General features: G+C 55.4%; 2 protein-coding genes across 2 annotated transcripts in view; both read left to right on the forward strand.

Annotated features, from left to right (window-relative positions):
- Positions 1-18856, forward strand: part of PLEKHA6 (pleckstrin homology domain containing A6) — a 63333-nt gene extending 44477 nt beyond the window's left edge. Inside the window, exons 23-26 of the mRNA XM_081112398.1 lie at positions 13326-13417; positions 14556-14734; positions 17376-17439; positions 18471-18856. Of these exons, the coding sequence (XP_080968524.1) occupies positions 13326-13417; positions 14556-14734; positions 17376-17439; positions 18471-18509 (374 nt within the window). The 3' untranslated portion in view covers positions 18510-18856. The remainder of the gene's footprint in view (positions 1-13325; positions 13418-14555; positions 14735-17375; positions 17440-18470) is intronic.
- A 4205-nt stretch (positions 18857-23061) lies between these two features.
- Positions 23062-25008, forward strand: KISS1 (KiSS-1 metastasis suppressor; the record flags this gene model as incomplete). The annotated part of the gene is made up of 2 exons (XM_081113299.1): positions 23062-23164; positions 24734-25008. The coding sequence occupies 2 exons, from the start codon at positions 23062-23064 to the stop codon at positions 25006-25008; spliced, it is 378 nt and encodes a 125-aa protein (XP_080969425.1).
- Between the last annotated feature and the right edge of the window lie 539 nt (positions 25009-25547).

Consider the following 25547-nt stretch of genomic DNA (forward strand, 5'->3'; position numbering starts at 1 on the left):
GCAACTTACCGTGGTTTCAATGAGGGCGACACCACCTGGAAATTGGGGGGGGTCTCTAAGGAGATACAACTCTTGCTGGCGTTCAGTGGCGGCAATGCACAGGCAGATTTCCACACTAAGTCTTGGTCCTGTGTCCTGCAGGCCTTTATAACGTGCAGGGGGCCCACACAGCTTCCATATGAGTCGTGCAATTCAGAGCAGTACTGAAGAGTTTTTATAAGCCTCTAAGCTTTTTATAAGTTTCATGAATAGCTCAATAAGTTAGGAGATGCTTATTAAGGAGCAGAAAATTAAATGGAATAAAGTTGTCTCAAAATTATTGAATAATCTACCGCCTGCATTGCCTACACAATCCATTATACCGTTTCAGCCCTGTATGTTTGGTTGGAAATGACTCCAGTGCAGGAGGGCCTTGCTGAATAGACACCGAATGTAATATAAATATTTAACAGAGGAGATCTGAGAGAACCAAACAGCGTTAAAGCAAAGTTACTTGAAATGCGGGGGATCTCTTTGGATCTCTTGGATAAATGTTTTTAGAAGTTATTTCCTATTATCGCTAACCTTTATATTTTTAAAGAGTTTGCAGCCCAGGAATGCACACCTATGTTGTCGGGATTGCCTGTGGAGCTGTTTGGGGGTGTTGCCTGTTGGTTTTTTATCTTCCTCTCATACTGTCCCAGGGCTCCACATGCAATTGCTTTGAACCACTTATCTCACCATTTCTCTTTCCAATCCATCCTCTATTCCCATCACCTATCGGAAATATGTGAGCTCCAAGGCCTTGAAGATCCTCCAAATGGAATTTTACCTGAACACATGGTGGCATTTCAGGACGGATCTGTGTGTGTGTGACACGCCACCATTTCCCCATTCCGTGCCGTCACACAGGGAGCGAAGGCCAGCGCCTGGGCATTCACGCTGCTTCATTCTGCCCCACGGGGCCCTCCCTCACTTGCCTTGCTTTCTCGTCCTACTTAATTTAGGTCTTATCCCTCTTTCTCTTTTTATATGCAAGGACATCCGGCCTGTTCTTACCCACCTAGCATTCATTTTTATTCTAGTATTTACTCCCTGTTACTCTTGTGGGTTTGTTTTAAATTACATAATGGCTCTAGTCTTCTATATCCCGTAAATTCGAATCTATCTACACTAATAAAAGAGAAAAATGGTAATTGGCGTACAGCGATACCCTTTTCATTGGCTAATCAGGGCTATATGCAAATTAACTGCCAACTAAGATTGGCAGTTAACTGCCAACAAGATGGCGGCTAATTTGCATATGTAGGCACAATGCAGGGAGGCGAAAGGGAAAGCAGGAAGAAGCCCCCTGCCACTGACAGTGATCGGAAACCCAGGGGGGAGCTAAGAGCTGGGGGGCAGGGCAAAGGCGGCCCTGGGGCTGCCTTTGTCCTGCCCCCCAGCCATGATCGGAGAATCAGGCGCCTTTGCCGCCCTGGCCAGTGATAGCAGGAAGTAGGGGTGGAGCCAGCGATGGGAGCTGGGCACGGTCAAGGCTGGCAGTCCCGGGAGCTAGGGGTCCCTTGCCTGGGCCTAAAGCGAAGCCCACGATCGCGGCGCCCCCTGCTGCCACTGCAGGTCCCCACTGCCCGGGCCGGACGCCTGGGCCGGACGCCTAGGCCAGAGGCGTTAGGCCTGGGCAGGGGCGGAGCGTGCAACCGCGGGGAGCTGGGGGTCCCCTGCCCAGGCCTGACACCTCTGCCGGAGGCCTCAGGCCTGGTCAAGGGGCCGATCTGGTGATTGGTGATCGGAGGGTGATGAGGGTCAACTCCTCTGGCTGAGGCATCAGGCCTGGGTGGGGGTCAGAGCCGGGGATTGGGGGGATATGATGGTCCCCTTGCCCAGGCCTGAAGCCTGGGCCAGAGGTGTCAGGCTTGGGCGGGGGGTGGAGCAAGCGATCAGAGGGAGATGGGGGTCCCCTGCCCAGGCATGATTCCTGGGCCAGAGGCCTCAGGCCTGGGCGGGGGCCAGAGCCAGTGATCGGGGGAGATGGGGGTCCCCTGTCTAAGCCTGACACCTCTGGTGGAGGTGTCAGGCCTGGGCAAGGGGCCGATCAGGTGATCGGAGGGTGATGGGGGTCTACGCCTCTGGCCAAGGCATCAGGCCTGGGCAAGGGGCAGAGCCAGCAATAGGAGGGGGCTGGGGGCAGAACCAGTGATGGGGGGAAATGAGGGTCCCCTGCCCAGGCCTGACGCCTCTGCCAGAGGTCTCAGGCCTGGGCAAGGGGCCGATCCTGTGATTGGAGGGTGATGGGGGTCAACGCCTGAGGGCTCCCAGTATGTGAGAGGGGGCAGGCTGGGCTGAGGGACACTCCGCCCCACCCCACCCCCACACCCAGTGCACGAATTTCGTGCACCGGGCCCCTAGTTTATTATAAGCAGGTGCAAGCAATGTGCCTACGCCATTTATGTCTTCCGGTAAATCTTGCCTGTGCATTTATATATTGAGAGACATTGCGTTTTATTATACATTATTTCTCTTTGTTACAACTAGCTTTACTTGCATTTGTACAAAGGATGTATGTAGATCAGCCATGTCATCTGTGGACTTCATTTCAGGGGAGAGGGGACATTCTAAAAGGGATGCTGGCTCTCACGGGGCTGAGGACCACTGCCCTACAGTGGGAGGAAGGTGTTTGGAGCTGCCCACCCCTCTCTCTTCAGGCCCAGAGGGAGGAAAGGATGCACCCGTGTCTGCTCACCTGCTGGGTAGACTAGAACCAGGCTTCCTCGACAGTCCAGCCCTCCCCCAAGGTCAAATTCATCTTTTATCTACGGTAGCTCAACCCCACAGTCCAAAGCTGGGGAAGAGGAGGTGGAGCCCTTGTGTCTAACTCCCGTCTGGCACTCCCAGGAGACCAGCAGCAACAGGTTTTACTCAGTTGCTTGGCGCCCCCTAGGGTATAGCCTGGGTACTAAGTGCAAAACAAGCCAACGGTATACAAGATGAAATTCATACTTTTCCAAAGGGAAACACAGATGCCAGCTCTTCCCCTACACACTCCAAACCCAGGCAGGAGCCTGGGCACTCCTTGGTCTCTGTTCTTTTATGTACAGTCCATGCTGTGCTGAGGAGTACAAGGCGCTGAACTCGACCTGAAGGCAGGGAGGTGGGGGGAGAGGGGACCCTATAAGTCAGGTGGGATATGAGATGCTTCAGGGGGCCAGCCCGTGGAGGGACAGTGCCCCTGGGAGGAGCCAGGGGAAGGGAGCCTGTGACTTTCAACAGCCATTTGTGTGTGTGTGTGTGAGTGTGTGTGTGTGTGTGTGTGTGAGAGAGTGTGTGTGTGTGTGAGTGTGTGTGTGTGGAGAGTTAATGATTTACCGGAGGCTCCTTTCACAACTTACCAAGGGTCAGCTTCCCTTGAGCATGTACAAGCTTGGATCTCGGTACTCCTCGCCCCGGCCAGCTTGAACCCAGGGCGCCCCCCAGGCAGCCTGCGGCATGATCTCCATCACCGAATGGCAGAGTGAGTGTGGGGGGCCCTGCTGTGGGGGGCTGGGCTGGAGCGGGGTGTCTAGGCGAGGTGGGGGCCGAGGTGCCCCTCGCAGCTGGGATCTCTTTGTGGGAAGTCTGTGAGGCGACCTCTGGAGCCAGTGGCCCGGAGCTGCCGTGTTGGCATCTTCCACGCAGCAGGGCCATGGCCAGGTGTGGCTCCTCAGCTGCCAGGGGCTGGGGAGTGGCTCCAGGCCCCCAGGAAGCCAAGGCTGGTGTTGGGGGAGCTGGTAGGTTCCAGCTGGTGCCTTTCCATTCGGGGCCCTTAAACCTGGGGTGCTGCAGAGGTGGACCCAGGAGGCCGTTGCCCATTCAGACATCTTTCCCCCAAAACTCTCCTGGGGCCCCTATGGCCCTGGGTCCCTTCCTACCAGAAAATAAACTCAACGCCGCTCCCCAAACCCCCATATCCTCACTCCTAAACCATCTCTCCCTCTCTTTGGAGTGAGCAGTGGAGTAGTCTGCGGGTCTGGGAGGCGTGGGAACTGGTTCCATGAGTTTCATTCGGGGGAGTTACTTAAAGCCTCTGATCCCCGATGTCTCATCTGTGACCTGGAGGTAGCACTCATTCATTCACGGAGCAGATGTGTCTCTTGTGCCACGCACTGTGCTGGGCATAGAGTACACAACAGTGAGTGAGCATACTTATCCCCCACTCACAGGCTAGAGTGGGGGAGCAGGAGCTGCTGGAGGAGGCCAAGGTGGCAGCAGCGACCTGGTGGGTAGGGACCGATGCTGGGTCTGTTTTGAGGAAACTGCTGAAAGGATTCGCTGATGGGTTGGATGCAGAGTGTGAAACAAAAAAGTCAGGAATATTTTAACCTGAGCAACTAGAAGGTGTGAGTAGGGGGGAGCGGGCATGTTGAGCAGCTAGAAGGTGTGAGTAGGGGGAAGCGGGCATGTTGAGCAGCTAGAAGGTGTGAGTAGGGGGAAGCGGGCATGTTGAGTCTGATGGGCTGGTATTAGGCATCCAGGTGAGATGTCAAGTGGGTAGCCAGGTATATGAGTCTGGGACAGAGAGGGGAATTCTGGAGCTGCCCACATATAGATGACATTTAAAGGCAAAGGACTCCATGAGATCATCAGGGCAGTTTCCCAGCCTCCCCACCACTGACATTCGGGGGCAGGGTAAGTTGGTTGTGTTCCCTGCCCTGGGCATTGTAGGATGCTAGCAGCATCTTTGGCCTCTACACACTGGATGCCAGGATTACACTCACATTCCCAGTTGTGACCATCAAAACTGTCTCTAGCCTGGCCGGATGACTCTGGTGGCTGGGCATCGTCTCGTCGCGGGTTCAGTTCCCAGTCAGGGCACATATCTAGGTTGCAGGTTCGACTTCCGGTTGGGGCATGTATGGAAGGCAGCTGACCAATGTCTCTCTCTCTCAAATCAGTGGAAACATAGCCTCAGGTGTGGATTTAAAAAAAAAAGTTTCCAGACATTCCCAATGTCCTCTGAGAAACAAACCGCCCCTTCCAGTGGAGAACAACTGGCCTTCATATTTCTAAAACTAGAGAGAGAAGAGGGCTGAGCCCAGTGGCAAGCCAACATTTTATTAAACCAAAATGTGCTAAGGTTTATGAAGAACATGCTGAATTTTAAGAAAGAAAGCCATGAGGGAACCAGATTGAGGTCGGGAATGGAGAGCGGAACAGGTCTCCTGAGGAGCTGGCATTGGCGTTGAGACCTGAAGGATGAGTACCAGTGGGAGGAACCTGTGTGTTCGCAGGCCCGGCGGCAGGAGGCTCGTCCTGGGAACCAGGTGTGGTTGGAGTGTGGCGGGCGAGGGGGCAGGGGCAGGAGATGAAGCTGGACCAGCAGTCCTGGGCCACTCCATGCAGGGCCGTGAGCCAAGGAAATGGGTGTTTCGTCTCAGCCCAGGGGGAAGCGGGGAATAGGATTGGATGGTATGTTCTCCAAGATCCCTGACCACCGTGTGGAGGAGGGACATGAGGGAGGCAGGAGTGACGCAGAGACTAGCGGGAGAGTGCTGGCGGGTCCAGAACAGACATGAGGGTGGCTTGGAATTCGGTAGTAAGAGTGGAGAGAAACAGCCTGGCTGGTGTGGCTGGGTTGGTTGGGTGTCATTCTGTGCACCAAACGTCAGGTCACCAGTTCAATTCCTGGTCAGGGCACATGCCCGGGTTGCGGGCTCCATCCCCAGTAGGGGGTGTGCAGTAGGCAACCAATCGATGATGTTTCTCTATCATTAATGTTTCTATCTCTCTATCCCTCTCCCTTCATCTCTCTCTCTCTCTCTCTCTCTCTCTCTCTCTCTCTCTCTCTCAATAAAAACTTTAAAAAAGGGAGTAGTGACTGAGGGTGTAGTGAGGAGGCTCAGTGGTGGCTCCAAGCTGCCCATTGGGTGGTGGTGACATTTGTATTCATTTGAGGAAAACCAAGAGAGGCTCAAGTTTATGGAAAGAAGATCAATAGCTCAGTTTGGACCTGTTGAGTCCAATAAGCCTTGAAGAGAGAGAACCACGCAGATTTGCTATGTAGGCAGCTGCACATGAGTTTGGAAGCTCAAACTCATCTTTATTTATTTATTTATTTATTTATTTATTTATTTATTCATTCATTCATTTACTTGGGCTAAATAAGTAGTAATAAAAGTAATATATGAAAGGCCAATATCAACATTGTTAGCACACAAGTGATATTTCCAGACATGGGAATATGCGAGAAAAGAGAATGAGACGTGAACTTGAGCCAAAGCCCTGAGCCATTAGAATCCCAAGAGGAAGAGAGAGAAGTGGGAGGAGCTGGCCAAGGAGCCTGGGGAAGCGTGGTCAGACAGCGGGGTGAAAACCAGCAACAGGCCACCATGGGATCAGCAGAAAGGCCACTTCAAGAAGGGAGTAGCCAGCTGCTAAGGTGAGGACTGATCCCTGCCCGTTGGATTTGGGAACCCGGACATCACAGGTGGCCAAAGCCAGAACAATTTCTCTGGAGGAGGCCTGGGGGTGGGCAGGGGTGGCAGTGGATGGGCTGGGTTGATGAAAGGCACTTTTTCTGGAGCCAGATGCCAGGCTACTGGGATCAAACCCTGGTCTGCCAGCTGCTGGGCGCCCCTGGGCCAGTGATGCCAACTCTGAGTGTTTCCGTTCTGTGTGTGAAGTGTGGCTAACAGCGTCCCTACCTCAGAGGCAGCTGTGAAAATTAGATGCGTTCACAAGACTTAAAGTGCTTGGACTGTGCCTGGCACCGTGCGCTGGTTAGCGTGAGTGGTTGTTACTGTTCATCACTATTGGTCACTTTGAACAGTGAAGGAGGCTCTTTCTCTCCCCATTTTCCCCTTCCTCTTCCTGAACAATTCCGTCCTAAAGCCGTTAGGTAGAAAGGGAGGTGGTGCCCAGAGCAGGTGTCAGAACCCTCGCCGGGTGGAAGGAGGCTCACCTGAGGCTGGCCTGGTGCCAAGGCAGCATCAGGTAGGGAGTGGAGAGGAACAGAATAGTGGAGGACCCTGGCAGACACCACCTTAATCACGGGGTCAGAGAAACATCATCTGCCCTGGCCAGTGAGCATCATCCTAGGCACCAAAAGGTTACCGGTTCGATTCCCGCGGTCAAGGCACATGCCCAGGTTGTTGCGTACAGGAGGCAATGGATCAGTGTTGTTTCCTCACATTGATGTTTCGCTCTCTCCCTTCCTCTCTCTCCAAAAAATCAATAAAAACATGTTTTTAAAAAAGAAAAAAGAAACATCATCAGTAATAGGCCACATTGAGAAGAACACAGCATCCCATCTTGTTGATATTTCTGCAGAACCAATACCAGATAACTGACCCAAATCTTCAAAAGTGTCAACGTCATGTCAAGGAAAGACTGGGGTCCTATTCCAGACATGACAGACATAAAACCAAATGCCACACATGGCTCCGAACTGGATCCTTTAGTTAAAAATGCTAACAACTGATGAAAGGTAAATGTGGCCTCACTTTAGGGGGTAGCAATGTGCCCGTGTTAATGCCTTGGCTCTGACGGTTGTGTCCTGGTAAAGGAAAACCACACGGAAGTCTCCAGGGGTGATGAGAGAGCCCGTGGCAGCTACTCTCAGATGATTCAGGGGGAAAATGTTGTTGTATTGTACTTGCAACTTTTCCGTACTTTTGTGAATGGAGAGAGAGAGAGAGAGAGAGAGAGAGAGAGAGAGAGAGAGAGAGAGGCGTGAGAAATGAATAGTGTTCCCTGGCTCCCAGCCCAGCCTTGGGCCAGAAGGACCTTCCACCTGCTTCAGGAGACACTACTTCCCTTCCAGGAGCAGCAAGGACCTTGCCCTGGGCGTCAGTGAGTGCGAGCTATGGGCGGGGGTGGGGGCAGCCCAGCTCGTCTGCAACCTTGCAGGCCGTGGGCTCCTCTTGGCAGCCCTCTGGAGCTGCAGGTTGGGGTGGTTGCTGAAGAGGGCAGCCATGCCCTAGCTGGTTTAGCTCAGTGGCTAGAGCATCAGCCCGTGGACCAAGGGGTCCTGGGTGTGATTCCAGTCAAGGCCATGTACTTCAGTTGCAGGCTCGATCTCCGGCCCTGGTCGGGGCGTGTGTGGGAGGCAACCAATTGATGTGTCTCTCTCTCTGTCTCTCGCCCTCCCTTCCACTCTCTCCAAAATTCAATGGAAAAATATCTGCAGGTGAGGATTAAGGCAGGTATCAGCCTGCCACGACAGGGACACCTGAAGCTGGTCTATCTCTGGGGGCTGGGTGGTCCCTGCTTCTCATTAGGACTCAGTGGTTCTCAGCCTTCCTAATGCCGCGACCCTTTAATACAGTTTCTCATGTTGTGGTGACCCCCAACCATAACATTATTTTCGTTGCTACTTCATAACTGTAATGTTGCTACTGTTATGAATCGTAATGTAAATATCGGATCTGCAGGATGTAGTTTCATTGTTCGCGACCCACAGGTTGAGAACCACTGCTAGGTGATGCCCTGGAGAGCCAGGCCTCCCTGAAGTTGCGGGAGCCTCCCCTGGTCCTTTCCTCCGGCAGGGGGCGCGCTGCCCCTCTGTCTGGATCCCGTAGGGGGGCGGACACTTCTGTCACTCCTGGTGACATGCCCCCCACAGCCCCGCCCTCGGCCATGCTCGTGTCCCCGCAACCTCAGGAGCGGCCCCAGATGGTAACTGAGCTGAAATTGCTAAGCGGCTGCAGGAGAGACGGAGGGAGGTCTGAGGCCTGAGCCAGAGAACAGCTCCCGACCCTTTTCCGTGAGGTCTGTGTCCGCGGTGCAGTGTCCCCCTGAACACGGGGGCACCACGCGGCCCGTGAGGAAGGCTGCCCGTGGCGGGAGCTGGGGGGTGGCACCGGTCCTTCAGGAATCGTGGGGGACAGGTTAGGAAAGCAGTCGCTATGTAAACCAGCGCATCGCTGCAGGGGAAGAAAGTATGATGTGGGAGGGTGTGAATCTGGGAAACTTGGGCGGTTTCCACGAAATTAATAAGAGGCTGTTCTTAGGTGTTTACAGGATGAACACATGGATGTTTTAACAAAACAAAAGGAAAACCTAGTAAAATATTCACATTGTGTTTCCACACCAAATACATCCCCCTGGGGGAGATAGAAGCGCAGGGTGGTTGTCAGAGCCGGAACCAATGGCGTGTTTTTGTGGCAGGTGTAAGCTGAGACCAGATGTTTTTATAACCGGCATGAAAACGTAAATGCCTTGGCCGTTCGGATAAAAGAACAGGGCTGTGGTCTTCCTAAAACCATCGTGGCAACCATCGTGGCAAAGCAGAGGCCCTTCTAGCCCCTCTCAAGGACAGAGACATCACACACCAGGGAAGGACAGAACACAGCCTTCGCCATGGCCCATGGAGGTGGGATTCAGACAGGCATTGCTGAGAGGGGGGCGTAGGAAACAAGCCCAGATAGACCGGGGGCTGTCAGAAGCAGGCGGAACCGGCCATCAGTCCGGCTGGATTCTGGGCAGATGGACATTCCGCTGACAGATCCGGTGGTGGCGCTGGGCCCTAACAGAATCCGGCTCTGCCGAAAGGGAGACCAGCAAGACTGGCACTTCTCTGGATGATAAATTGAGGGCGGTTTATCATTTGAATGATAAATCTCATCTCAATCTTTGAAAAAAGATCTTTTGAAGGAGCCCTTTGGAACTGGTCCTAACCCTCTGAGGTCTGTCTGGTTGAGGGTTTGATTCCAAACCTTTGCAATAAAGCAAGTCGTAACCTTTGTGCTGGTGGAGGTCTTGCCTTCAATTTAAAAAAAAAATCTATAAAGCACAGTAAAACAAAGCACAATAAAATGAGGGACGCCTGTACACTGAAAACTACAAATCGTTGCTGAAAATGTTGTAAAAGACACAAATAAATAGAAAGACATCCTGTGTTCATGGATTGGAAGATTTAATATTGTTAAGATGTCAGTACTGCACAAAGCAATCTACAAATTCAATGCCATCTCTATCAAAATCCCAATGGTGTTTCTTGCAGAAATAGAAAAATCAATGTTAAAATTCATTTGGAATCTCAAGGGATAGCGAATAGCCAAATTAATCTTGAAAAGGAAGAACAAAGTTGGAGGTTTCACACGTACTCATTTCAAAACTTATTACAGCCCTGACCAGTGTGCTCAGTGGTTAGAGAGTCGGCCCGTGCACTGAAGGGTCTCGGGTTTGACTCCCAGTCAAGGGCATGTACCTGGGTTGCAGGTTCAATCCCCGGTCCTGGTCAGGGCGTGTGTGGGAATCTCTCTCACTCGATGTTTCTCTCTCTCTCCCTCCCTTCTACTCTCTCTTAAAAAAACACACACACAATGGAAAAAATATCCTCAGGTGAGGATTAACAACAACAGCAACAAAAAAAACCCCACACCTTATTACAAAGCTCCAATAACCAAAACAGTGTGGAACTGGCATAAAGACAGACAGACAGACCAATGAATATCATAGGAAGCCCAGAAATGAACCCCGACGTAAAGCACCAAATGATTCTTAACAAGGGCGTCAAGGCCATTCTGTGGGAAAAGGCTGTCTTTTCAACAAATGATGTCAGGAAACCTGAGTATCCACAGGCAAAAGAGTCGTTCACTTTAGCTCAAAGTGAGAGCTAAAACTATAAAACTCTTAGAAGAAAACATAGGAGAAACGCTTCATGACACTGGATTTGACGATTTCTGGGATATGATACAAACATATAAGCAACTAAAGAAAAATGATATAAATTGAACTGTATCAAAATTAAGAACCTCTGGGCATCAAAGAACGCAATCAGCAGAGTAAAAAAGACAATCTACGAAATGGGAGAAAATATTTGCAAAGTATATATCCGATAGGGGGTTATATCCAGAATATATAAAGAACTCCTACAACTCAACAACAACTACCTGGTTTTTAAATGGCAAAGGACTTAAATAGACACGTCTACAAAGAAGATATACACATGACCAGCAAGCACGTGAAAAGATGCTCACCATCCCTCACCAACCATTAGGGAGAGGCAAGCCAAAGCCACCGTGGTACCGTCTCACACCCACTAAGATGGATGTTGTCAAAAACAAAGCAGCCCCGGCCAGGTGCTCCATTGGTTGGAGCGTTGTCCTGTACACCAGAACGGTTGCGGGTTCGATCCCCTGTCGGGGCACGTGAGGGAGGCAGGCGATCGGTGTTTCTATCTCACATTGATGTTTCTTCCTCTCTCTCTTCCCCTCTCTAAAATCAATAAACATTCCTCGGGTGAGGATTTTTAAAATAATAATAAATAATAAAAGATTTTAAAAAAACAAAAATACCAAGTGTTGGTGAGGATGGGAAGACATGAAGCCCTTGTACCCTGCTGGTGGGAATGTAAGATGGAGCGCCTGCTATGAAATGCGGTATGCTGGTTCCTCAAAAAATTAAAAATAGCCCTAACCGGTTTGGCTCAGTGGATAAAGCATCGGCCTGCGGACTCAAGGGTTTCGGGTTCGATTCCGGTCAAGGGCATGTACCTGGGTTGCGGGCACATACCCAGTAGGGCGTGTGCAGGAGGCAGCTGATCGATGTTTCTCTCTTATCGATGTTTCTAACTCTCTATCCCTCTCCCTTCCTCTCTGTAAAAAAATCAATAAAATATATTTTTTTAAAAAATTAAAAATAGAACTACCACTTGCTCCTCAATCCCACCGGTGGGTACATATCCAAAGTATTGACAGCAGAGTCTCAAAGAGATATTGGTTCCCCCGTGTTCATAGAAGCTTATTCACAACAGTGAGACGGTAGAAGCAACCCACGTGTCCATCCGCAGATGATTAGACAAACAAAATGTAGTATGTGCATCCAGTGGAATATTCCTTCAAAGGTAAGGAAATTCTGACTGACACACGCTACAGCACGGATGACCCTTGGGGACATCGTGTTACGGGAGATAAGCCGGTCGCACAATGGCAAATGCTGTGTGACCCCACTTCTCTGAGGTCCCCAGAGCAGGGACAGAAAGTAGTGTGGCCGGTCCAGCAGCCGTGGGTGGAGGAGTGAGCAGTTAGTGTTCGATGGGTACAGAGTTTCAGTTTTGTCAGATGAGTTTGGGAGATGGATGGGGCGATGGTACCACCACAATGCGGATGTACGGAGTACCACTGAGCCGGACACTTACAAATTGTCAGGATGGTACATGTTATGTGTATTTTATCACGACTTAAAGTAAAATTTCAAGTTAGTTCCATTTAAAAATGAAGTAATACAGCCCTGGCCGGTTTTGCTCAGTGGATAGAGCGTCGGACTGCAGACCGAGGGGTCCCGGGTTCGATTTCGGTCAAGGGCACATGCCTGGGTCGCAGGCTCGACCCCCCACTAGGGAGCATTCAGGAGGCAGCCGATCCATGATTCTCTCTCATCGATGATGTTTCTATCTCTCTCCCTCCCTCTCCCTTCCTCTCTGAAATCAATAAAAATATCTTAAAAATGAAGCGAGACAATGAATTATCACTTGCTGACTCTCACAATGGCAAAGATAAGTAAAATGAACAATTCTGTGCTACGCGGAGGGTTTAAGAAAAAAAGGAACTTCATCTCCGGTTATTGTTACAACTCTTCCTGAGGGGAGCGATCTGAAATATGTATCAAAGTGTCCAAAATGCAGCCCTTGACCCAACAAGGGCCTTAAGGTCCTGCACTTGGGTGCTGTCCACGCTGGCTCTGAGCAAACTCCTGCAGCTGCAAGGAGCGACACCCTGAGACGCACTGCCACCAGGGGGCGCTGCCACGCAGGCCCGGCCTTGGGCAGGACTGCAGGCCACTGTGGCCGCCACCAGAGGCTCAGGGATGGGTGGTGGGGCCCAGAGGCAGCCGCTGCAGGAGGGAGGGAGGAAAGGGAGCGGGTGCCGGCTGGGGTGTGGACTCCAGGAGGACAGATGAGCACACTATCGATCGATGACTTCTGTTTTTCCAAACCAGGGTGACAGGTGTTCACCGGGAAGGCGGGGCAGGGGCAGTTAGGGGAGGAACGAGACAGGAGGGCCAGCCTCTTGAGAAACAGGCAGGACAGCTGGTGGTTTCCGGGCCCTTTGGGGCTGGTGGCCATGAGCTGCCAGTTGTCCCTTGGCTGAGTGTGGCGTGGCCATCGGCAGCTCCCAACCGCACGTGGGGGAGCTGCAGCCACGCAGAGGGCTGTTTGGAGGACAGAATGCCGGGAAGCGCAGGACTGCACGGCCGTTTGCAGGAGCTCAATGTACTTTCGAGCTCATTCTTCCTTTCCCATCCATCCCATCATTCCCCCGAGCACAGAGCTCCCCCGAGGGCACCTGTCCAGGGGTCACCGGAAAATCCCAGGCCCCCGCCTCTCCCCAGAACCCCTCCCACCACGGCCTCCTTGCCTGTTGCAGAGATTGGCGTGGGCATCACCGGCTTCGGAGCCTTCTTCATCCTCCTTGGAGTGCTCCTGTACTTTGATTCCGTGCTCCTGGCCTTCGGAAACGTGAGTGCCCCTGTCCTGCGGACCCTCCCAACCTCCCTGAGGTCTCTACTGCTGGGGTCAGCCCTAAGTTCCTTCCCGTGCGGCCGTCCAGGGTCAGGTGCCAGCAGCCTGGGCCGGCAGGGTGGCTGGGGATGGACAGCAGGCCCCACTGGGCAGGGAGTCCGAGGACCTGGATTCTCACGCCAGCTCTGGGTGAGGCCGGGAGGGGTGAGACACTGTCCCTCCACTGGACTCCCACCAGCTAGGGGCGGGGGTGTCCCACGAACACACACGCCTGGGGACGGAGGCAGAGGTGTGGCAAAGTCACCATGAGACAAGCACATTCCATCTGAACGGGTGCTGGGGGGGAGGGGGGAGGGAGGGGGGAGAGCGTACCCAGCTGGGGAGGATGAGAAGGGGTTTGGGAAGGAAAGTGTGTGGGGTTGGAGAAAGCGCTCTCAGGTGGACGGAACATGCTGGAAGGAATTGGACAGGAGCCTGGGCACTCTTCAGGGATCATTAGGAGCCACACTGAAGGCGGTGGCAGGGCCAGATGCCGGAGGGACCGGAGTGTCATCCCCCCCGGGCAGCGGAGCCCTGCCGGTCCCTCGCGGCTTTGGGTACGGCCGCCTAGCCTATGCGGGCCTGGTGTTCCCCTTCCGACCGGGGAGAGAATCTCACTGTCTATCTCACCTTCCCCGGGAGGGGTGATGAGAAATGCAGTAGATATGAAGCACTGGTTGGGACCCAAGAAATTGGTTGAATTGGGTGAGAAATTAGAGAACGGCCCAGCTTCTCCTCGTGGCAGTTTGGTTTCCAAACAGCTCAGATTCCTCAAGGCTCCGTAATTTTGCTACAAGGCTGGGTCGCCCTCTGAAACCGACCCTCCTTGAAGAGTTAGCAAGTCCTGCCCCATGCCTGATGGCCGCTCCAGGCCTGACCGCAGGTCCCCAGGGAGTGGGGGAGGCTGGCCCCTGGCTCTGAGGGGGGAGGCTGGCCCCTGGCTCCGAGGAGGGAGGCTGACCCCTGGCTCTGAGGGGGGAGGCTGACCCCTGGCTCCGAGGAGGGAGGCTGGCCCCTGGCTCTGAGGGGGGAGGCTGTCCCTTAGCTCCAAGGGACGGGGCTGCCTGAACTCACGCTCCTCTTCCTCCCCCGCCAGCTGCTGTTCCTGACCGGCCTGACCCTCATCATCGGCCTGAGGAAGACGCTCTCCTTCTTCTTCCAGAGGCACAAGCTCAAGGGGACCAGCTTCTTCCTGGGGGGTGTGGTCGTTGTGCTCCTGCGCTGGCCCCTCCTGGGCATGTTTCTAGAAACCTATGGATTCTTTAGCCTCTTCCGGTGAGTGCAGATGCCGTTCCCCCAATGGGCCCCCGGGCCTCTGAGTGGCTGAGAGCAGCCCACCAGGTGTGGGTGGCGCAGCCAGCGGGTGTGCAGAAGCTGGACCTGCCCTGCAAGAGATGGGAGCCATGGAAGGACTGGAAATGGGGAGAAGGCCCAGGACAGTTTGGCTCAATGGATAGAGCGTCAGCCTGCGGACTGAAGGATCCCGGGTTCGATTCCGGTCAAGGGCACATGCTGGGGCTGCAGGCTTGATCCCCAGTAGGGGGCGCGCAGGAGGCAGCCGATCAATGATTCTCTCTCATTGATGTTTCCATCTCTCTCTCCCTTCCTCTGAAATCAATACAAAAATATATTTTTTTAAAAATATATATTTTATTGATTTTTTACAGAGAGGAAGGGAGAAGGAGAGTGATAGAGAGTTAGAAACATCGATGAGAGAGAAACATCAATTCAGCTGCCTCCTGGACACCCCCCACTGGGGATGTGCCCGCAACTAAGGTACATACATGCCCTTAACCGGAATCGAACCCGGGACCCTTTCAGTCTGCAGGCTGATGCTCTATCCACTGAGCCAAACCGGTCAGGGCAATAAAAATATATTTTAAAAAATAAAAACGGGGAGGGGCATGGGACAGACACTTGGAAAGGCCCCTCCAACAGCAGGTTGAAGGATACATTGACGTGACCGGCACACACTGAGCACCTGCTGTGGGCCCAGCACTGTGCCTGTCACCAGGGACGACCCGCGGGGCTCACTCTCGAGTTGAATGACCGCGGGGGGAGGAAGGGCAGTGAGCTGACGTTTGCTAGGCCCCAGACATGCTCCATCATAACCTCACTTTGTCTCCTCCACCGCCCGTCCTGGGCTGTTCCCTCCAGATGAGGGAGCCAGCACTCAGAGGCTGCCCCTGCCTGGCCCCACAGGCAGTGTGCCGAGGATCTGACCTTGACCCCCGCACCCCCACCCCGCCCCTGGCCCCTGGCTCCACACCCCTCGGCCTGTCGGTGCCAGCTGGGCCTGGTGAAAGGCTGGGTGGGACTCAGTGGAGATGTGGAGCCACTGTCAGGGCCAGAATGTGTCCCTCCAGAAGCAGGACCTGGGACAAGCCTTGAGGGATGGGCAGGGGCTGAGAGAAGACTGGAGGGCACCGGGCGGGGAGGAAAGGGTCCTGGGGAAGGTGGGCTGGCAGGACAGACACCCCATGTCCCTGTGACGCTGTGGAGAGAGCAGGGGTGGGATGGGGTGATGGGGGCTGGAAGAATCATGGTCCATGGAATCATGGGAAGGGGCGAGGTCAGGAGCCCCCGCATTCCCACAGGAACCCTCATTTGCTCAGTGGCCTTGAAAGCACCCTGATCAGCCTGGATGCCCCGACCTCACAAAGGTCATGTAGCATGGCCTCGAGAAATAAATTTTCTCCCACATGTTCTGCCACCCATGTAGCTGATATTCGGTCATTTGCTCAGAGTCAAATATATAGGAGGCACCTGCTCTGTGCCCAGTGCGTGGCCGGGTCTGGGGACACGTGTTAGACAGGGAGGCGCCTCCTGAGGACTCGCAGGGCGTAGGGAAGACAAATGCATCCTGACAACCGGCACTCAGACCGCTTACCGAGAGCTGGGGACTGTGAGCAGGGCCCCTGCAGACTCAGTCGTTCAAACCCAGAGTCACCGGGACAAAGACACCTCCCAGCAGCATTGCGGGGGACTCGGAGCGGTGAGAGACCTCAGGGGGCCGGGGGACCGCAGGAATTTCCGCCCAAGAAAAGGAAAAATTCAGGCAGAATTCAAATGTCTGATGGCGTGCCCGCTCCGCTCCACACAGGGCTCCCTTCCCAGGTCAGCCTCGGTGCCTCCAAGCCCCCTGTGTCCCCAGCCAGGCCCCGTAGGGTGAGAGCGGGAGGAGGCTGAGGCGGGAGGGAGAGCAGACACGGCACAGCCCCCACCACCGGCCGGCCCTGCCTGGAGCCCAGGGGACCTGCAGCAGGTGGTGACGCCCAGTCTGGGGAGAGGACAGCGACAATAATACAAACAAGCATTTCCTGAGCATTTCTGCGTGTAAGGCCCTCGGACATAGGTACTATTATCAACCCCGTTTGACAGCTGGAAACAGACCCAGAGAAAGTGAGGAATCTGCCCTGGGCTCGCACAGCGCTAGCGAGTGGCAGGGCCAAGATGGGCTCCAAAGGAGCCTGACCCAGGGACTTCGTTCTTTTCCTTTTTAATCTATTTTATTGACTTTAGAGAGGAAGGGAAAGGGAGAGAGAGACACATCCACAATGAGACAGAATCATTGCTTGGCTGCCTCCTGCATTTCCCACACTGGGATTAAGCCCCCAACCCAGGCATGTGCCCTGACTGGGAATCGAACCATGACCTCCTCAACGCTCAACCACTGAGCCACACCAGCTGTGCTGGGACTTCATTCTTAACGATTCCACTTGGCTGCCTCTAAAACACTGGGGGGCTGGAGGCGGGGACCAAGCCTGCCCCCAGTGCTAGGGGCCCACTCCCTTGGGAGCCAAAGTTGGAGCCTGTCTGCGGACCTCAGTCTTGCTACCCTCTACCACCTCCCGCCCCCCCCCCCCCCCCCCCGCCCAGGCCATCACTGACCCCTCCCTCCCCCCTCTGTTCCTAGGGGCTTCTTCCCTGTGGCCTTTGGCTTCCTGGGCAATGCCTTTAACATCCCCTTCCTGAGTGAGGTAAGTGCCTCGTGCATGTGGCTCAGTGGTGGGGCCCGGGGGTGGCGGGAGCACACGGAGTGGGGAAAACTGCTGCCCCAGGTACAGCGGACCCGCCCCACCTCCCCCTGCACTCCCTTCCCCAGGCTGGCCTGCCTCCGCTCTCTTCCCGCCCTGCTCCTTCTCCATTTGACAAAGGCCCTTGCGCAGCTGTGCCTAAGGCAGTGGTCGGCAAACTGTGGCTCTCGAGCCACATGCGGCTCTTTGGCCCCTTGAGTGTGGCCACGAAGTTTCAATCTCACTGTACGTGCGGGCCCGCACGTGGTATTTTGTGGAAGAGCCACACTCAAGGGGCTGCAGTTTGCCGACCACTGGCCTAAGGAATAGGGATAGAGGAAGGAATGGGGATAAGGGAAGGAATGGGGATAGAGGAGGGATGGGGATAGAGGAGGGATGGGGATGGGGATGGGGATGGAGGAGGGATGGGGATGGAGGAGGGATGGGGATGGAGGAGGGATGGGGATGGAGGAGGGATGGGGATGGAGGAGGGATGGGGATGGAGGAGGGATGGGGATGGAGGATGGGAATGGAGGATGGTGGCTGTTAATAGCTCTTGGTTATAGCCAAAGAAACAGACACAGAGAGAGTCTAGGGAACCCAGCCACAAAGTGCCAGAGCTTTCTGGGGAGCTGGCTGAGTCTGGGCCCCGGACTTGGAGAGGATGTGTGACAGCTAACGACAGCAGGGAAAGCTGTGGCAGATTCTGTCCTCTCCTTGGGCAGGCGTGGGCAGTGGTCCCCAGTGCACACACACCCCCCCCCCCCCCCCCCGCTCTTTCTCGGAAGCATCTGACACAATATGGGCTCTCTGAGAAGCCCAGCGAGGCTCTTCAGCCAGCTCCCGGCCCGCCCGCCAGCTGGGCACATCCCTGCAACCCCCTCTCCCTGTCTGCGCTTGGCACAGCTCCCACCTCAAGGCCAGCTCCCTAATAACCCTGATATTGAGTCTGCTCTCCACCCTTTGTCTGGAGTAATGATTCTCGGTTCCCACAGCTGTACCGGAGGTTTCAAGGCACCAGCTCAATGGTCTGAGCAGCAGAGATGAGCTCCTTGAACTTGGACCGTTGGTTGAGGGGGCTGGAAAGGAAATGGGGCCACCCTCTCGGGCCCCCCTCCTGCACTGACTCACCTACCCCGCACACCCGGGCCTCTCCGAGTCCAGAAGGAAGGATGGCTCCAAGTGACTGACCTCGGATTCCCAAGCCAACGCCAGAGGCCGTGGGCATTGTTGGGAGCAGAGCTCCAGGGCCCCACAGAGCTCGGGCTGGGGCTGGGACCATACCCCGCTCTGTAGGGGAGAAAAAGCAAAGATTAAATCCCACGCTGTGTGTGTCTGACACTCGAAGTCAGTGTCTCGGGCCTGTTAAGTCATCTCCTGACTCGGGGCATCTCAATCTACACAGCAAAGGGCAGGCCTGCTCTCAGCGGCTCATTTGCATCCTGAGAAGTGGCAATGTGTGTGCAAGCCCCTTTTGCAGAAGGCATTAGACAAGTGACGGGTAGAAATCCTGGCCTGGCATGAAGTGCTTCTCGGCTTTAGGTGGATGTCTGCACGGGACACCCCCGGGCGGAGCCTGTGCCGGGAGAGCTTCCTGTCTGCGGGTAGAGACAGCCTCCGCCTTCGGAGAGCCTAGTCTGACAGAAGGAAGAGGCTCTGTCCCAGGAGCCCCTGGTCCAAGGGTAAAGACCATGACTGCAGGCCCAAGGACGAGACCAGAGTTCCCCGCAATGTACATATAGGGTGTCCCCCACAATGTGTACACACTTGAGCAGCTGGTAGCCGTCAATGCAAATGAACTGTATTTTAACAAACACTGCCTTCGTGGTTACTCACAGTGTGTGTACCCATTTGTGGGGACACCTGCACTTAGTAAATGTCTTTGAGGGCCCTCTGTGTCTGTACTGAGCATTAAAGTGGATGCTGAGGGGGCCAAGGGGGGGGTCTGTCCCTGCTTCCATGGGGGAGCACAGCAGTTACAAATGCCATCATTACGGGTGCCAACCCCCCGAAGGCAGGTCCTGAGAGCAGCGCCTTCTGATTCACTGTTGCCTGAAAGTCACTTCTCACCTTCCCATAGCACTTTCCAGGCCCGGCCATCTTAGAGCGACCATGTGTTCTGCGCCCTTAGCTGCCTACAGGTGTTACCCATCTGACAGAGTTAAATCCATCCCAGAACCCTGAGCTGAGCGAGTGCTCAGTCACTATTTGGGGAAAGAAGGAAGGGAGGGTGGGCGGGGGAAATGAAGACACCCCCCCCCCCGCCCAGTTGCAGATTACAGCCCAGGAGGGAACCCCAAGGCCAGCTGGCAGATCTGGGAGCACTCGGGGAACTGGAACCCCTGGTGCCACTGTGCCCGTCTCCCGCCCTCCTGCCTTCCATGCTGCCCACTCCACGCTGGGCGTGCCACCCTGGGCGTGCACGTGGCTCTTGTCTGGAGGGGGAACTCTTCATGCTGACCCCCCACCACACGCCTCCTCACACAGGCCACTTCCACCGTGATCAGCTCACAGGGTCTCCTGGTGAGCGGGTCTAAGAGGAGCAGGAGGAGGATGGGAGAGGGAATCAGAAGGCTGGCCTTGGAGGTTCTGGAGGGGGCGGGGGGAGGCTGATTCTAGTCGTGACTGCCAGGGGGCGGGAGGCAGCAGTCTGCTCTCTAGGGGGGTCTGCGGAGGAGGGAGAGGGAGGCTAAGGGGCCAGTGCCTGGTCACCTGGGCTTGATAAAAGGGGTGGGGATGTGGTCAGGGTGCCGGCAAGAGCGAGCCCAGCTCCCCTCCCCGCTGGTGTTCACCCTCCAGACACCCTGCGGAGCTCCCACCCACCCGGACCCAGGACAGGGAGCCAGGTAGGTGCGCTGGGCATCCACGCTGGGGGAGGGGTCTGCCCGGGCTCAGGGAGCAGGAACTCAGTTCCAAGACTGACTGACTGATGTGTCCGGGGCAGGGGAAGTGGGGCTGAGGGGCCAGATTATGGGCGGATGCCTTGATTGGCACTTTATTTGTGAGGCCCGGACCCTCTCAAGGACTCCTCTTTGGGCAGGAATAGTCGCAATTCGTTGTAATTACTGCGTGAACTATGTGGCTGGGATTGGGGGCCACGGGAGCATTTAGGGGGAAGCTGGGGAGCCCCTCAGGGCGCATGGGCTCAACAGGGCTCCTCTGAGCGCCTTCTCCAACTATGGATGGCAAATACAAACCCAGCCAAAGAGCCTCTCGCGCTGCTAGGAAGGTCCCCCCAGAAAGGAAGGCCCCCCCCCACTTCAGAAGCTTCCCAGCCAGGCCTGGGATTTCTGCTACTCGCTAGGCTCAAAAGCGGGTGGGGGAGCCATAAAACGTACCCCCAGAGGCCAGCCGCCGTGGGCCCTTGGAAGCTGACGGTTTTTTTCCAAGCAATTCATTTCATGTGTGTGAAGAGTTGGGCGAAGGTTTGTGTGTGTGTGTGAATGAGCAGCAGGAAACGCAGAACTCTCACTTGGCTCCAAGGTAAGTGCTGGGAGGAGGCAGTGGGGAGAAGCCAGGGGAGCACACAGCCTGCCCACTCCTCCCTCCCTCCCTCCCCACCCTGCTCCTGCAGAGCAGCCAGAAGGCTCCATCTGAAATGCAAGTCTCCACACATTCCTCTCCGTCTCGGACCCTCCCCTCCGGGGTGAAGGCCCTGGTGGCCCTTCCTTAGACTCCCCGCTTTCTCGCTCCCCAGCAGAGCCCCCCTCCTGGCAGGCATCTGCCTGACTCACTCAGAAACTCAGCTCAGGTGCCGCCCCCTGCAGAAACCCGGCTGGACCCTCCAGGCCTGGCTCCCTTAGGCCCCCAAAGACCCCTTTATACTGACACACCTTCAGCCTGTCATTCACAGTGTTGTTTTTAAATTGTCTGCTTAGGACTCGGTTTCTTGTCTGAGGACTCCGGTTTCTTGAGATGGGGGTTGAGGGCTTGCAGCAACTCTGTGTCTTAGCACACCTGTGCACCCTAGCCCCTGTGTCATAGCACTGTGCACCCTAGCCCCTAGCCCCTGTGTCATAGCACTGTGCACCCTAGCCCCTAGCCCCTGTGTCATAGCACTGTGCACCCTAGCCCCTGTGTCTTAGCACCAGTGCACCTAGCAACTAACACAGCACCCAGTTCGTACTCAAGAAATGATTTCCAAAATAACCTGGACCCTGTGCACCCACAGCCTGAAGCCACACAAAAATGGTTTCACACTCGTCTCTCTAATGAATGGATCCTGCATCTACTCCCCGCCCTTTAAGGCAGGTGCAGAAGGCCATGGTCTGGGTTCCACAGAATCAGAGTCTGCAAGTGTAAGTGGCCATCTGTGGGGACATTCGCTGGCCAGTCGGACCCAGTGGTCCTGTTTTACAGGTGGAGCACTACGGCCAGAGATGGGGGGGACTTGCTCCTGTCTCATGGGGAGGGCGGGCATAGCTGGGGCCAGATCCAAGGACCTCGGATCCCATTTCAGGATTCTTCCCCTCCACGCCATGCCTGGGTCCTGGAGGGAGCAGGGGGAAAGGGGAGTGGGGGGTGAACAGAGGGATTGGTGGGGCCGGTGGGCACACGGGGGCCCCTCACTCCACCCCACAGTGGCTCGGGGCCTTAGCTCTGGCATCCACACCCTTTTGGCTCCACCTGCAGCTCTCCTGCCTCCTCATTAGTTTGTTTTTAATCACGTTTCCTGGACAACCTCCAAGTGTCTGATGACTTTTTCAAAGAGAAATTCGACTTGGGAGCTGGAGGAGATGGGAGGGGGCAGGAGAGGGTAAAGGGAACGAGGTTGGAGTGAGGGTCAGAGTGAGTACACAGCTCCCAACCCAACAGCCAACGTTCTGAGGTCAGTTCCATGCCTACCCCCTCAGAGCCGACAGAACATGAAATGAGACCCGCGACCTGACAAGTCAGGAGAAGGCTTTTCTCCTCCCTGAATGCGAGGCAGGAAGACCACTGAATGGCGGTCTTCGGGCTGTCAAAGGCCACGAGAGAGCAAGACGACTGCCTTCCCTCCTCGTTCATGAAAAAGGGAAAGAATTCCGTTTCTATGACAGCAGGAGGGAGATGGGCCAGGTGTGAGCAGGCACGTGCTAACGGGGAGACTGGAGCACGGAGAGTCTGGGTTTATGCAGAGCTCAGCATGGAGGGAAGTGCCAGGCTCCAGGGAGAAGGTCTGCGCCTCCGTGTCCCCCGTGAGGTGGAACTCCTTGGCCCTCTTCCCTTCACCCCTCCCTGCTCACTCCTGCACAGCATCCTCACCCCTCATCTCTCCAACATTCCTCTCGAGCAAACCTGAGATTTGGCCACTTTCCAACCTGAGCCGTCCTGCCCCTCCCACCAACAGGGATCTGTCCCACCTTCTCCTCCGGGAAGCCCTCCCTGATGACCCTCGCCTAGAATGAGTTCCGCTCTGACTGTCCTGTGCCAGTGGTGTCAGGCCCATGTCCATGACATGTCTGTTTGGACTCAGCCCTCCAGTGGGGTCTCCAAGGGCACTGGCTCTGCCCCGGTACCCAGCCCAGACCTGGGCCTGACCTCGTCCCTCCTCCCTCTCTCTGTCTCAGCCTCAGGGCACCTCTAGGGCCTGCGCTTCTCACCAGGATGAACCTACTGGTTTCTTGGCAGCTGACGCTTTTCCTCTGTGCCATCTCCTTCAGGGACACCTTAGAGAAGGTGGCGTCCGTGGAGAACCCTAGAGCCACAGGTACGCGTGTCTGGGGGAAAGGCTGGTTGCAAAATGAGACTTGCCACACTTTTCAGATGATGGGAAGATCTGCTGGGAAGGAATTTACTATGCAAGTTTCTTCCATCAGAGACTCCAGTCCCTTGTTGGGGACTTTGGGGGGGGGGGGGGAAGAACCTAAACAAAAGGACAAATCCTGTCAACCTTATGGATTAGCTATGGTACCGATGAGCTGGAGAAGCTGAGGCCCAAAGATGTAAAGACGCCTCCCAAACACCTCAGAAGGCCAGCAGGTGCGGAGCTCCCTGAGGGGGCGTCTCTGAGCGGCATGAGTCGGGAGTTGTTGTGTAACACTGCTTGGTTCAGCTTTCTGGGCAAGCCAGGACCGCGGCTTAGCCTCTCTGGACCGCAGTTCCTCTGGCTACGGGACTCGGAGCACGGAGCGTACCTACACATGCGCTGTCACTGTGCCCCTGAACTATCCCAGCCCCGGGAGAACGCAGCCCCCAGTGTCCTTTGCCAGGAGTGTGTTCCCTCCTGGGGTCAGATGTCCTTTCTGGGTGAAAATAACCTCACCACTGTCCCAGAGGCCGTGAGTTTGTTGGCTGTTTTGGGGGAAAGACTTTAGGTGAGGCCACAAAAGGTCGCCTGAGAAGTGATTCTACTGGTGGGATAGCAGGTGTGACGGGAAGGAAGCCTTCGTCCCTTCCCACCTTAGCCAGACCCTGGGACCTCCTAGGAAGATGGTCACTAATTCTGGACATGCCCACCTCCTCCAAGGTCCGCCAGGGCCTTGAGGAGTGGGCCCCAAAGCCAAGCAGTGCTCTCCCACTCACACACCAGGCCTCATGCCCACACCTCTCGCCGCGATTGGCTGGGGCCACTGTGTACTCAGGGCTAGTTGCACGATTGCATGTGCAGGGCCTTGTCCACCCTCAGTGTGAAGAGGAGAGGTCACACCCACCTGGGGGCAGTGACCCAGATGAGTTTCTGTTTTTGCCGAGCCCTTCCTTGCATAGCTTACTTAGGGAGCTACAGTTACTGGGGGCTGTGGGGGCACATGGCCTTAGCTCCACTTTCTTGATTTCTGAAGCTACAAGCTTTTCATTCGCTTTTCAACCATTAACGAACACTTACTGAGGCACTATTATGTGCGAGGCCCTGTTTCAAGCGCCCTGAGAGGTGAGAGGAATGAGCAGGGCCCCCACCTGCCTCGAGGACTCCCAGGCCATCTGGGGAGCCAGATGCAGAAACCCAACACAGGACCCGGCCGCGAGCCAAGCGGAACCTCCAGCAAACACCTCAGTTCTCTATTTCCAGGCCCCACCCTGTTTGGTTCCTAAAATGAAGTGATTTCACATGAAACGTATTGCAGATAATTCTGGAAAACATTTGAAATCAACGCTATGTTGAAAGAGGGGGGAACCAATGGCCTAACTGCCACGCTCAGACGCTGGTGCTCCCAGCTGCCCTTGAGCTCTGAGCTTCCTGGCGGCCAAGGAACAAAGGGAAAGGCTAGGGTGGTCTGCTAGAGGGTGTTGGAGAGGTTCGCCTGGCCTCACGCCGTCTCGACCTGTGGCTCTGTCCTAGGCCAGCAGCTCGGCCCCCTGTCTCTGGGGGTCGCCAGGGAGCAGAGCGGGCGGTGCGCAGCCCCTGCGAGCGCAGAGGAGTCCAGGCCAGCCCTGGGCCAGCCGAGCAGCCACCGGATCCCTCCCCCGCCGCCGGGAAAGGCACTGGTGCGGCGGGAGAAGGGCCTGTCTGCCTTCAACTGGAACTCCTTCGGCCTGCGCTATGGCCGGCGGCAGGCAGGCGGGCTGCGCCCCCGGGCGGCGCCCAGGGACCAGGGACGTCCAGCCGTGGACTGACCCGAGCTCTGGGCACACGGGGCCGGAGCGGGGCCGGGCAATGGGAGGAGGGTGCCTGGGGCTTCTGTCCTGAATCAATAAAGGAAATGCTGCCAACTCATCCGGGTGCGATTGATTTGGGGCTAATTTTTGCAACGCGTTCCCCTTCTCTCCTCAATCGGCTCTTCAGCTGGCTCTAAGCCGGCTTTACTGTTAGCCAGGGCAGTGCTTTCCAAACTGGAGGCGGGGAGGGGCCGCGTTGGCCCCCACACACCCAGATCAATGCTTCTAGCTCATGCGCACGTCCCCCACCCCCCCCCCACCCCCCCCACCCCCCACTAAAAGAGTGAAAATTTAAAAAATAACTACAGAGAAGTCCCAGTCGGATGCGCCTGGGTGCTTTAGCACATTTCTGGCCCAGAAGAAAGCGCCATCTATGAGCCGGTAAGCAGGCCTTCGCCACAAACCACAGCTGCAGACGCCCTGACTTGGACTTCCCAGAACTATGAGAAAGCAGTGTTTGCTGTTTAGGTCCCCGGACGAAGGACACGTCCGGCTCC

This window comes from Myotis nattereri (assembly GCF_964212035.1).
Source record: "Myotis nattereri genome assembly, chromosome: 18".
Classification (NCBI taxonomy): domain Eukaryota; kingdom Metazoa; phylum Chordata; class Mammalia; order Chiroptera; family Vespertilionidae; genus Myotis; species Myotis nattereri.